Consider the following 14,777-nt stretch of genomic DNA (forward strand, 5'->3'; position numbering starts at 1 on the left):
TCTCTCTCTCTCTCTCTCTCTCTCTCTCTCTCTCTCTCTCTCTCTCTCTCTCTCTCTCTCTCTCTCTCTCTCTCTCTCTCTTGTTGACTTTAATATTAGTCTCGTTCTTGTGTTTCTTCCTCCTGGTGGTGGACTCGCGCGCGCGCGCACACACACACACACACACACACACACACATCGTGGCTTATTCTTAACAAAGAATAAGCCACGATACGAAACACGAAATTAATGAGAAAAAGAAGGATAATACTCGATGGGAAACGTGGAAAGACACAATATGTTTGTTAGTGTTGACAAACAAACCTCAAACTATCATAATGATTCCGATAAACGAAGAACGAACTGATGATAATAACGAACGAAGTATGAATTGCAATGAACAGCCTGATAATAACATAGTAGGAACTATTCACCTTACCTATTATTCACTTTCTCACTTTACCAATTAATAGTGACAAATAAAGCAACATCAAAAACCACCACATGAAACTGACACAAAGAAGCAGGTGTCAACCAGGCTGTGGTGGATATGTGGGCCTGCGGGCCACTCCAAGCAACGGCCTGTTGGACCAAGCTCTCACAAGTCGAGTCTAGCCTCGGGCCGGGCTTGCGGGAGTAGAACAACTCCCAGAACCCCATCAAGCAGATATAACTCAACGAACCGCCCGAAAACTGCGAGGACCCAACCAGGACCCGACCAGACCCATTCCTACCCCACCTCGAGACGACCCAATCCCACTCCATCTACCAGTAACCCAAAAAACTGTTACCAGGTAAGAATGGACAGAAAATTACACAAACATGGCGGTGGGAAAAAAATGACTCATTAGTGAAGGAGCACAATTTTTTAACAGGCTGGTGTTTGGTCTGAAAATTACTTGGTCTAAATTTTACTCCCTGGGTTAAACACCTCGTCTGCTTGAGGGGCAATATATATATATATATATATATCCCTGGCGGTGCCCGGGTTTATCCGGGAAACAGGTCGACGACTCATTACCCGGGTCGACATGGCGCTCGGGTCGACCCGACATCATTCAGCCAAAAGCAAATACTTGAACTTTTATGAGAATTAACGATAATAAACGGGAACATGTATGACATGACGAACTATGTCAACACATCGCTTCTCTGTCTGTCTTTTTGTCTCTGTGTCTATGTTCTCTGTGTTTCTCTGCGTCTGTGTCGCTGTGTAATTGTCTGTCTAGATCTGTCTTTCTGTATGTGTCTCTCGCAGTCTGCGTCTCTGTCGCTCTTTGTATCTCTCTGTCTTTGTCTCTGTCTCTCTGTCTGGGCCTCTCTCTCTGTGCCTCTCTGTGCGTGTCTCTCTATGTCTCTGTGTCGCTGACTCTGTGTGTGTGTCTATCTCTGTGCTTTTCTGTGTGTCTCTTTCTATATTTGTGTCTCTTTCGCTCTCTCTCTATGACTGCTTTTCTCTTTGTCTGTGTGTCTGTCTCTGCCTTAGAATCTGTCTGTCTGTCTGTCTGTCTGTCTGTCTGTCTGTCTGTCTGTCTGTCTGTCTGTCTCTCTCTCTCTCTCTCTCTCTCTCTCTCTCTCTCTCTCTCTCTCTCTCTCTCTCTCTCTCTCTCTCTCTCTCTCTCTCTCTCTCTCTCTCTCTGGTAGGGGTGTATGTAAGTAGGGTTGAAGAGAATGAGGGCTAGACAAATGCATCGCTATCATACATCGCTATCATTATAACCAGTCACATTCTGGACAAATGATTGGCTGATTCTTGAGAGAAATTGCGTGCGTGGATGAAAAGGACAATGACCATAAAGGACTCATTGTTTATGATGTCATGATCATGTATTACAGACTATTGCAGGTAAAGTATGAATTAAAAAAAAATTGAAAATTTTGCGATGATCAGTATCCTATGTTTTATAAAATAGTAACACAAATGACAAGTAGGCCAGAGACGAGTTTGCATGACATTGCAATATTTGAAGTGCAGGTCACTTTAGTACCTTGTCAAGTGGCACTACTTTTATTGACACCAACCCCAAACCATCCATGTTGGGCACTTACTCAACATCAATTACTCTTAAAAAATTGGGTCCAAGCATTTGATCTCCAACCATCCTTTCCCATTACCTCCTTCCCTCCCCTCTTTATTCTTCCTATCCCTCCCCCCCCCCCCTATTGTTTCCTTCCTCCTATTTCCAACCTCCCTCCCCATCACCCCTTTTCCGTCACCCCATCTGCCCCACACCCCCTCTGGACAGTACTCCCACTCCCTGCCTTCTCGCTACGGTTGTCCTTCCTAGTCCTCTGGTCAATATTCCCCACCCACTCGTTCAATGCACATTCTTAACACGCACGAGTTATTTTAAGATCGAACCCACACACACACACACACACACACCACACACACACACACACACACACACACACACACACACACACACACACACACACACACACACACACACACACACACACACACACGTACATCAGTTGATTGACGGTTGAGAGGCAGGACCAAAGAGCCAGAGTTCAACCCCCGCAAGCACAACTAGGTGAGTACAGCCAGGTGAGTACACACACACACACACACACACACACACACAGGAATCAGCCCGTAGCAGCCTTTTCTCATTAAGCCTCTATCTCCCAAGAACCTATTTTTACTGCTCGGTGAACAGATTTAGCAGAGTGAAAGAAACTTTGCCCATTTATTTCTGCCTCGGTCGCGAATCAAACCCGGGCCCTTAGGACTTCGACCCCCGAGTGCTATCCTCTCAGCCGCGAGGCTTTGTGTGTGTGTGTGTGTGTGTGTGTGTGTGTGTGTGTGTGTGTGTGTGTGTATGTGTGTGTGTGTGTGTGTGTGTGTGTGTGTGTGTGTATGTGACATACGCTGTCGAGGTCAATTTAGGGACGAACACATTTCTGTCCAGATTCACGTGACTTATCAACGGAGGGATTATCTCAAACCCAGCGCTATATTCCCTGGGGGCCTCTGGTCGACCTGTGCCAGTCACGCACACCTGGGGAAGGGTGACGAGCAGGGGGTGAGACACAAAGACAGACACAGAGAACGACAGAGAGAGTCGTGGAAAAAGGAGAAGTTAACTGAACAGAGGATGAGACAGAGAACCAAAAAATATGTGCAAGACACAGGTAACGAAAACAAGGTTTAATAGGTAACAGAATGGGGGAAATAAATAAAGATGAGTTCATTCAATAAAAACGGCAAAATAACACAGAAAGGGAAAGAAAGAGAAAATCAATAAAGAATGCTTAGGAAGTGTTGTTATTAGTGAACATGCTCCACTTCCTTCCAAATGATGAGTAGTGGAACAAAATAAATGACTTTGATGAATATATTAGTGTGGAATGAAGATAATGGGGAGATGAGGGGTACATGGGGAGAAAAAAAACAGGAGAGATGCACAGAAAGAGGGGCAGTAAGAAATAGTAATAGGATGAGAGGAATGGGAGACGCAGTAATAGATGGGGAAGAGTATAGTTAGGTTGCTGAATGATTTATGGGTGTATAATTGGGGAAGAGTAAGGGGATGGTCTCCCCTTACTCTTTTGTTTTCCAGGGATGTGAGGTTTAGCTCCTTTAGCCTTACCTCGTAGCTCATTCCTCTCAGTTCCGGGACGAGCCTGGTGGCATACCGCTGTGTGTGTGTGTTTACTAGTTGTGTGTTTACTAGTTGTGTGTTTACTAGTTGTGTTTTTACGGGGGTTGAGCTTTGCTCTTTCGGCCCGCCTCTCAACTGTCAATCAACTGTTTACTAACTACTTTTTTTTTTTCCACACCACACACACACACACACACACACACTAGGAAGCAGCCCGTGACAGCTGACTAACTCCCAGGTACCTATTTACTGCTAGGTAACAGGGGCATTCAGGGTGAAAGAAACTTTGCCCATTTGTTTCTGCCTCGTGCGGGAATCGAACCCGCGCCACAGAATTACGAATCCTGCGCGCTATCCACCAGGCTACGAGGCCCCTACGAGGAGTGTGTGTGTGTGTGTGTGTGTGTGTGTGTGTGTGTGTGTGTGTGTGTGTGTGTGTGTGCGTGTGTGTGTGTGCGTGTGTGTGTGTGTGTGTGCGTGTGTGCGCGCGTGTGTGTGTATGTGTGCGTGCGCGCGTGTGTGTGTGTGTCTAAAATATAATTATGTCATAAACTCTTATCACTTTGCTCCATTCTATTATCCCTAATGGTTTCACGTTCACATTACCCAAAAGATTAATTTTACTCTGGCAAAATATTGTCAGTGTGAATATATTTATTATGGCTCTCTCTAACAAGAGAAAATTGCATTTCTTTTAGGTTTAAGCGTTTGAGGTAATAAATTACCTTCGTTCTGGCATGGTTGGTGTCTCACTACTTTTGTTTGTATTATAAATGGAGTTGGAATTGTGTGCGTTGTATTGCTGGCAAGATCAAACCGCGGTTCCGGCGACTGTTGAATCACTCTGACATTTACTTGGGCGTCACTCAAACAAGGCACTCGGTCTCAATTAGCCACCAACTGTTGGGTTCTGTTGGAACAGTGATATCCAGCTGCGCCTGTGTAAGGCTCGGTTGTAAGCTCACTCGAGCCTGTGCACGAAGCAGCTGCAGGCTTCTTCACTCGAGCCTGTGCACGAAGCACCTGCAGGCTTCTTCACTCGAGCCTGTGCATGAAGCACCTGCAGGCTTCTTCACTCGAGCCTGTGCATGAAGCACCTGCAGGCTTCTTCACTCGAGCCTGTGCACGAAGCAGCTGCAGGCTTCTTCACTCGAGCCTGTGCACGAAGCAGCTGCAGGCTTCTTCACTCGAGCCTGTGCATGAAGCACCTGCAGGCTTCGACCCCCGACGTTTGACATCCAGCTCAGTGATCTCTCTCTTGTAAACATCTGAATCAAAATTTTCCTTCCTGTCTCTTTAGGGTGATTGTATTCATGATCTTGGCTGGTGCAGGGAGCTGAGGCCCGGGCATTTATCCCGCAACAACAACGGTAAAGTGTACCAGAGACGATGGGAGTGAGATACTCGATAACACTGCAGAATTTCGTCTAATCCTTGTGTCTCACTTCCCTTACCAGTTGACACAAGACCATTTCGAGACTGGATGCTTGAAATGTCCTTAGCTTGAGTGCTCTTAGTTCAAAGACGGCGGAGAGCTAGTGTGGAGAGGAAGGAAAACACATTCTGGTATCACATTTCTGAGTGTTATTCAATACAGAATTATAGAAGCAATGCACATGACGTCTATGAGCAATTCATATGTTGTAATAACTCTTAGTAGCATTCAACAGAGTAATGCAGTGATGGTTTCATTGAAAAATATTGTTCATGCCAGATCAGAGCTGACAGTGCTATAAAGATTAACTTGTACTACTGAGAAGCCAAACTTACGTCTGCACTCTATTTAACGAGCTAAAATATATAAATATACTCTCTCTCTCTCTCTCTCTCTCTCTCTCTCTCTCTCTCTCTCTCTCTCTCTCTCTCTCTCTCTCTCTCTCTCTCTCTCTCTCTCTCTCTCTCTCTTTCTCTCTCTCTCTTCTCTCCGTCGTATAGGAGTCGGTGTTGGCCTCCATACCACTCTTAAAGAATGTTCAGTCACTATACCACTACACAAAGTAGGCGGATATGAAGTGTGAGTTGCTAGGTCCGTAGAGTTCAGCATTTGTTCAAATTTTAATGATGATAACCTCCCACACCCTCCAAAAACCTCCCCCCCACACTCCAACAACCTCCCCCACACTCCAACAACTTCGCCATCACTTGCCACACCATCTGTTCTCCGCCCAGTAATCTAATAATCAGTGCCTCGCCTTCAGGGATGATCCAGATGTGACTCACCCTATTCCTCTCACCCCTCTTTGACCCCCCTATGTCAGCCTCGGTTCCCCCCCCCCCCTACTCTTCAGGATACCTTCTTCTCCCTCTTGAGCATCCTTCCTTCCTCTTCCTCCCTCTCCTCAACACCTTTCCTCCAGCACATACCCAGCCAACAATCATTTTCCTATTGCTGCGATATCATCTTTAATCTCTCTCTCTGTCTTCCTTATCGTCCATCCACTGCATTTCCACTTTCCCTCCTTTCTCTTCTTTCTTCTCCTCTCCTTCCCCCTTTCTCTCTGTCCATTTTCCCTCCCCACACTCCTCCGTTTTCCACTCATTACCTCATTATTCACTGAATGCGTTGGTGGGTTTGTTGAGGGTTTCCTGTGGTGTTAGGGTTCTCTGGGGTGTGTGTGTGTGTGTGGGGGGGCTGTCTATGGTGTGGGGTTTCCTTGATGTGTTGGGGGGGGGACCCCCTGGAGTGTGAGGTTCCCCAGGGATGTGGGGATTCCCTGGGGTGCTGCGCCCCCTGGGGTATAGGTCAGGGAAGCGAGAAGATCAGGTTCTGCAGGTGATGTGAGGCCTCGAGGTAGCTTCTCTCACAATATTTCTCACTGGAATTTCTATTCGTTCCTCTCCCGTCGTCAACCTTTTCCACTCCTGTGCTGGGTGGGAGGGTCCCATCCCATTCTTCTTCTGGGACGGCCTCTTTCTATTTAACACTGCTAATTCCGTGCAATCCCGGCCGTCCAAGTGGTTGGGCACCATTCCTTTCACTCCGGCTTATTCCAAATTCTTATATCCTCATATCCCTTCCAAGGAATATATAGTCGAAATGGCTAAGTGATAATTGATATTTACTTTACAGTCTCAGGAATTGTATTAATTGCTATTATTGTTTATTACTAATACTACTCCGGCCTCCCAGTCATGCGGTGTGTTGAGGGGTGAGGGGTGAGAGGTGAGGGGTGAGGGGTGAGGGGTGAGGGGTGAGGGGTGAGTGTGTGAGTGTTTGATCAATGTGAGGAAGGTACTCAGGTCGCTCACTCACCAGTACTCTTGTTAAATCCATTATTGACTTCAACTGTAATAACTCCTCCCCCACCCCATCCCCATCTCTTCACCCTCTTCCCCAACCCTCACCACCCCCAACCTTATACATATTTCCACCACCAACAGACGATTTAAACCAACAAGAACCAACAGAGCTTTATGTAAACAAACACGCCATTTAGACACGACGTCTTCGTCAGATATACTTAGAAACCTTTGTAAATGGATGTCCCGGGTTCGATTCCCGGCGGAAGCGGAAACAAATAGGCAGAGTTTCTTTCACCCTGATGCATCTGTTCACCTAACAGTAAATAGGTACCTGGGAGTTAGACAGCTGCTTCGGGTTGCTTCCTGGGAATAAGTATGTGTGTGTGTGTGTGTTAGAGAGAAATATATGAAGTAACTATAATAGAGGAAAAATAGATTGCTTAGAAAGTCGGGGTCCAAGAGCTAATAACTTGATTCTGCAGACACAAATAGTAAATACAAATAGTAAATATACACACACACACATACACACGGTGCTAAAGTATTCACCCACGCAAGCACTCGCCTCCTGCACGCTCTGATGAACACACACACATACACACGCAAACACGCACAAACAACTAGAGGAGTGCACTCGCCTGACCCTACACACGCACATCGAGGCAAGTCATTGTTATGGAAATACAGCTAGGGAAGTACTTCTGGGGAAGTACTTCTGGGGAAGTACTTCTGGGGAAGTACTTATCGAGTAATATTGCTGCGAACTACGACAGCAAAAGTACTCCTTTGGATGAACAGCAGTGGAAGTACTGATATAAAAAGCTGCCATGAAAATACTGATAATTAAACCCTTCTAAGGAAGTAGCTCCAGGATAGGAGTTGAACAATCAATCATTCACTGATCCTACAAGTTCCCAAAATCAACCATTCATTCGATCATTCGAACTCAAGAAAGACAAGAGATATTAGGTTTACAGTAATAATCCCCACCGTCCCTCTAGTTACATCAACAATGTACAAGCTGAACTTCCTGAAAATACACACACACACACACACACAGAGAGAGAGAGAGAGAGAGAGAGAGAGAGAGAGAGAGAGAGAGAGAGAGAGAGAGAGAGGGTGTTGTTCCTCTCTTTCCCATTCCTTTTATCTTCTCCCTCACCCCTCATCCCCCCTCTCTCTGTCTCTGTCTCTCTCTCTTCCTCCCTCCTCGAAAGAAAGGGAGTCAAGAGGCAAGTTGGATATTTCCTCTCATTATACGTGTGGTCCCTTAAGAGCACTGGTGGCGCGGAACTCTTGATCAGCCGTGACAGAGGCATCAGACTGGCAACATTCACAAAACTTCTTTACTTTCTTCACCAATATTTTATTATTTGGTATTATATATATATATATATATATATATATATATATATATATATATATATATATATATATATATATATATATATATATATATATATATATATATATATAAACTGACCTCATGCGAAGGTTTAATCCTGAGAGACGGATACACTTCACCTAATATAAGCCATTAGGAAGCACAATCAGTTCCTTGAGCACATCAGCTTCGAAAACCGACCATCTTAAACCAGATCTGTAACATAACTTACCTCTTTCCTTATAAGACGTAACACCGAACCGCACAATAACACCGCGGAACAGAGCTTCTACCACTTACAATCACAACACCAATGAAGAACAAAACGCAAATTTAAGAACAAAATAACAGCAATGAACGTAAAATTGAGTGGGTTACTCACCAGACCGATGAATATACAAATGAGTTGAATAACGTCAGTATAGGCAACCGCGTAGAGTCCCCCGAAGAGAGTATAGAAAACGGCGATACAGGCTGAGAGGATGACTGCTACAGTGTTGTCCAGATTCAGCACTACACTGAGGGTGGCACCTGCAAGTCGAGTGTGTGGGAACCCCCGTCTATACTGACTATACTGGCTGGTGGTGGTGGTGGTGGTGGTGGGGAGCGCTGCCTGATACACTCTCTACTCACTTATATCAAGGTTAGAGGCATAAGGAACCTAGCTAACATTTGTTTTGTGGTTTGTAGATGCTGTCTTCATACACACACACAGACACACACACACACACACACACACACACACACACACACACACACACACACACACACACACACACACTGCCACAGTGTGTGTGTGTGTGTGTGTAATAATGGAGCAAGGTAACCTATTTCTATGTAATGTCAATATCTATATTTACACACACAAGGGAGAAGAAGCAAATGGGTCTAGTTTTATCAGTTGGGAAAGATACAGCGCTGATAGTGTGAGGAACGAGCCGACGATGTGTATGACAGGAAGGCTTGCATTTTCGGCTAGCATCGTCAAGCATAATAGGAAATGACATTTTAAAAGTTAAATGTCATTAGATGAAAATGACGGTAAAACAAATAATATTTGGTGGAATTAAATGGGTATAATTTTGTTCATAATTTGTGGCATTAATTCAAGGACTATATTATGTTTAGTAATAGGGATTCATGTTCTAATTGCTGTTATATTTTTGACTCTAATATTTTACTTTATTGTTGGTAGTGAAGGTTTCATTTGTAAAAATTTTTATTAATGTATTCGTGCCTCCACGCCATATCGATCTCAGCTCATCCACGTGTTCACGTGACATATTTGAACACATTATAATGAATCATTAGACTGAACTGTTGGTGCCAACTTCATCACCCAATGATTGGCTAAAACATCCTCGATAAGCACCAATCATCGGCCAGAGAATGGCACCACCAATCAGCTAACAAACTGAAGTTACGTCATCCGTTAACTGATAACTTCCAGCAACTTTACCAGAACTTGGAACATATAAACACTAGAGGAGGCATAACAGTGTCCTGGTGCCTTAAGCCTTGGCATAAACAAAGGCCATTGGTCAGGTGACTTGTGGCACGAGGCTTTACCTATTCTAATATAAATGGTTGAATTAAATATATAATTACAATACATTATAGAGAAAGATATATCGATGGAACATTTACTATTAGAATAACTTTAATTAAATACATAACTCTTAGGCTAATCCTTATATAACTTAACCATTATCTAACCTAGCTCTTATCTAACTTAACCTAACCTAAGTATTGTGGAAGTGTTGACGGGAAAAATCATGATGTGTTCTATCTCACGTTTAATTCCAGTTAAGTTCAAGCTGTTACCTCCGATACAGACCACTTTCTAACTGTTCGCGGGATATAATGACACAGGATCACTTGTTCTGCCCCGGGGACCTGATACTTATTTAAACCAACCCGTCTTAAACCCGTTTATTTATTCATTGTAAATAAACTGATCTTTAAACCCTAAAATATAACTGCTCCAGAAAGCTGCGAAAAGTGTGACAAGGCAAAGATAAGTTACATTGTTTTAATGCGGTTTAGTTGCACAAGTAAAGTGAAAACATACTTTATTTGGACACTTAGGCTGCGTCAAACATGTAATACGTCTTGCTTGGATACTTAAGTTGCAGCAGTCACGTGATTGCGCCTTGTTAGGGCACTTAACAAGTATTAATTATTTTTAAAAAGTGCTATTCTTGTGTGAAACGTCGGTAGTCTTGCGACGTTTCTCACAGCGCCAAACACCTAACTACTTCACGAGGATATTATCAGTTATCGGATGACTTAATCAGCATTTAAGCCCTACAAGAACACATACGTTCTCAGACAAATGTAAGCTAGAAGAACAAATATGAACATTGTGACGTACTATGTTCATTTTCTCCTGGTATATATTTTCACAAAATCTAAAAACTTAGTCTATTAGTAATAAACAACTAAGAACAATTCTTATGAAAAATTACACTATGTGTAAACTTCAGCATTTAAAAATAAAATTCTGCATAAAATCTCGTAAAATGTCTGAACAAAATTATTTGTTGAAAACTTTCAAAATAACTTTTGTTACACTAAATAAATCAGGAACAAACCTGGAGCTAAGTCTGAATGTGTTGAGAGAGAAACAGTTCTCTTTTGTTTCGTTAACTATGATATTTTTAACAAACATAAACACAAAACCTTGTACGAAAGTGAATGTAAAATCAAAAGAAGCGAAATAAATGGAGATAAACACAGATGCAAAGAGAAGCAAAAGTCACAGAGGAAAATAATAAGACAAATGAATGGTAGAGAAAGAGAAAGCAAACAGCCTCACGTAAAGGACCGATTGCTGGATATTCTAGGGTGAATGAAGACGAGAAAATTTAATAAATTATTTCGTTTTCTATATCATGACAACATCCGAGTGTCTGCCCTCACAACCCGCCAGATGGCAGCACCTCACAGCCCCCCAGATGGCAGTCCTCACCGTCTCAAGATAGCAGCCTTCTGGGTTACAGCCCTAAGGTTAAAGCCCTCACAGCCCCCCAGATGGCAGTCCTCACCGTCTCAAGATAGCAGCCTTCTGGGTTACAGCCCTAAGGTTACAGCCCTCACAACCTCCAGATGGCAGTCCTCACCGTCTCAAGATAGCAGCCTTCTGGGTTACAGCCCTAAGGTTAAAGCCCTCACAGCCTCCAGATAGCAGCCCCTCACTGCCCCGCCCAACCCTGACATCTCTAACAGTCCCCCAGACGGCAGCGCACTCCCTACTTCGACCAAACGTCTGACAGCGCCACGGTGATCGCTATCACTCACTCTATTCTCCTTCTGCTTGAGGTTCTCACACCTTGAGTCAAAAGGGACACTTATCTGGTTCCTGGAGAATGTTTGCGTTACCTAGAGACCCTTACATTCGTGGCCCGGTGACACCTGTGTCGATTATCGTGCTTGATTGGTGTGTTTTCTTCTTGTGTGTTGAAAATCTTCCATGAGGACTGTATTACCGTGGAAGGATTTTGGTAATTATTATGCATGACCTGTCTTGTATTTTTTTCCTCATTGGCTGTTGCTGTTTATTAAATACACAAATACTAAAAACCATCGCCACTGCCCTTAAAATAAGTCAGGTCATTAACTACTCGATAATGAAATTAAATCCCTGGAAGAAAATCGTCCGGATACGATCTTCGCAGGTAACACTGTTTTGGTGTTTACAATAAATGCAGTTTGCTGTGCATGATGTGCTGTTTGCTGTGAATAAGGTGCTGTATCTTGTGTCTTATGTCTCAAGCCATCTGCGTCTGCACAGATATGTTTAACTTGCAGGTGTTCATGCATTCTCTACTGTGAGGTGAACATGTAGATTGGTGTGGCTCAATAACTCAAACAGGCTCACGAAACTCACGAACGGAACCTGTTTGTTCAAATGACTCCATCAGGACAAACCAGCAAACAGACCGAGAAGGAGCCCAACGGAATGGAATAACGTAACTGGACAACCTTCAAACATTAACCATAAACTACCTAGATGAAGCAGAGGAAAGATGTCTTCCCAGCAAAAGTATTTTATCATTTACGGTTGCATTTGCATGGGTGTCACAAGCTCGCTTCAGAGACGAGCTGTGACTCCGGCCTATTACTCAGCCTCTCGCTCCTTGCTACACAAATATTTCCAAACAGCTCTTAAGTCAGTGTGAAGGGAGGAGATTGCAGTCTTGGAAGACATTTGAACCGGCATAAACAACCTGGAATTATTTAAGATATATTAAAAAATAAAAAACTGTGAATTTTAACATTGTGCTCCTTTCACTTCTCACAAAGAGCTGTCGAAAGACTAGTCATGGGACAACTAACTACCGTCCATGTTAAATACACTAGTGGATGCACAACTAAAAAATTCCCCTCGTTATATACACTAGTGGTGCCATCTACATGTGCCAATCGGTGCGTACACACACCAACACACACACACACGCCCCAACAACAGTGGTGGTGGCTCCAGCAACTAACACCTACGTCACTACTCCTCCCCTTCCCAAAAATCAAAAACATCATCAACTGCTTGACAAAACCAAAACAGAACATATTAGCTGCCAATACAGGCATCTATCTAGAACACAACATGGGTGACGTAGCCGCTTCACCGCTCTCTACCACGGGGGCGTGGACGGCTACTTGAGTACAGGCTTATTTACCAATCCAAGAAATATGCACCCGAGCTGCACCACGTCTGTGTAGGCGACCGCGTACAGCCCGCCGAAGAGGGTGTACCCGACGGCGATGACGGCGGAGAGGATGACAGCTGTGTCGCTATCTATGTTAAGAATGACGGAGAGTGTAGCACCTAGAGGGAGAAAACCACAGGCTTGGTACAGCTCCCTTGGGGTCACTCTGGAGGCTGGCCGGTAGACACGGCCTGAGGGAATAGTGTCTCTCTCTCTCTCTCTCTCTCTCTCTCTCTCTCTCTCTCTCTCTCTCTCTCTCTCTCTCTCTCTCTCTCTCTCTCTCTCTCTCTCTCTCTCTCTCTCTCTCCATCCCTATTTAGGTAACTCTAATTCTATATTTCCATCTTCTCATCCCCCCCCCCCTCTCTCTCTCTCTCTCTCTCTCTCTCTCTCTCTCTCTCTCTCTCTCTCTTAAATATTTCATATTTCCTAATCTTTCTCCGACCATGTTTACATTATAAGCCCGTCCTTCCATCTGAATATTTGCTTCTCTACCTGTCTTTCTATTTTCCTATTGATATTTTCCTATTGATATTTTCCTATTGATATTTTCCTATTGATATTTTCCTATTGATATTTTTCTATTGCATTATTTTCCTATTGATATTTTCCTATTGCATTATTTTCCTATTGCACTATTAATATTTTCCCATTGCATTATTTGTGAAGAGAAACACCACACAAGTACACTCTTCGCCATACTCTATTCATATACCTTTTTAATATCTATTTGATTTTTCCCTTTACAAAGTGTCAATCGATGGTAGCCTAGTAATCTGTGTAGTTCACCACCTCACATCTACCTCAGTGAGTTGGTCTCCCACCATTCATGAGTCTCACTCACCCTCCTCCTCATCATAAATGCGGTTTGAGGAAAGAAAGGTTGTTAAGCTGTAGGAGAAAGAGGCAGATAGATGTTAGTTAGCACAGAGTCCGGGAAATAGACGGGGGTTAAAAATGCAGAGAGGAAAAAAAAAAAAGAGTTTGAATGGATTAGAAACAAAAAAATAATAACAAACAAATACTGAATAGATATAAAGTTACAATTTTGCTTTTGTGTTTACTTGTGTTTGCTTTTGTGTTTACTCCAAGTCGTGTGCTTGGTGGAGCTTGCTAGCTGCACTCTCGTCCTTTTCTCCTTTTCATGCTAGCTCCTTTTCCTAAGGCAAAGGAGCTGGCGGACACTAAGAGCAACAACAGCAGCAAGAGGCGAGGTTCTGCCCTGCCACGACAAGCAACAACAAGTTGTATAATCCACAAATTATAGCTGCTGCCGGATTTCATATCTCGCGTTTCTGTAAGATCTAAACATAGTCTTGGTATTGTTGTATGAATCGACTTGAGAGTGGTCCAGGACGGACCGAAACGTCGTCGTCCCTTCACCTTCTAGTGTGTGGTCTGGTCAACTTACTTTAGCCACGTTATTGTGACTCATCGCCTGCATTGTTGTATGTGTTTTGTAGCTATACTGACAGCGATTTCTTTTGAGAAATAGTTACTTGCTCTAAGTCGATCCACTTGAACTGGCAGTTCCAAGGGCGATATAGTTCGCTCGTATCAGCGAACTGTGGCTGGTATCAGCGATATCAGTGGCTGAGCGCTGATATCCTGATACTTGTCTCCAAGTACCTTACCTCACTAAAACAATAATGTGTTTGCACTTCAACTTTTCGAAATATCCCCAGAAACCAGCCTGTCGTTCTTATAGTGAATTGTTAGTTAAGTGCATCTTTCTCCAGCATCTTCTTGCCTGAATATTCTCTTGTAGGTCATTAGTGGATTGTCACAGGACTCCTGCCAAGGGGTCAGATTCACGAAGCAGTTACGCAAGTACTTACGAACGTGTACATC

At 43.6% G+C, this 14,777-nt stretch overlaps 1 protein-coding gene across 3 annotated transcripts in view; it reads right to left on the reverse strand.

The window, feature by feature from the left end:
- Window positions 1-14,777, reverse strand: part of ChT (choline transporter) — a 70,686-nt gene that overhangs the window by 12,751 nt on the left and 43,158 nt on the right. For 2 of the 3 annotated variants that reach the window (XM_045744859.2, XM_045744862.2), the window contains exon 5: window positions 8,600-8,748. In XM_045744859.2, the coding sequence (XP_045600815.1) occupies window positions 8,600-8,748 (149 nt within the window). Of the gene's footprint in view, window positions 1-8,599; window positions 8,749-12,896; window positions 13,046-14,777 lie in introns of all 3 variants that reach the window. The other variant, XM_045744861.2, reaches the window with a different exon arrangement.

Source organism: Procambarus clarkii, chromosome 8 (assembly GCF_040958095.1).
Source record: "Procambarus clarkii isolate CNS0578487 chromosome 8, FALCON_Pclarkii_2.0, whole genome shotgun sequence".
In the NCBI taxonomy this organism is placed as follows: domain Eukaryota; kingdom Metazoa; phylum Arthropoda; class Malacostraca; order Decapoda; family Cambaridae; genus Procambarus; species Procambarus clarkii.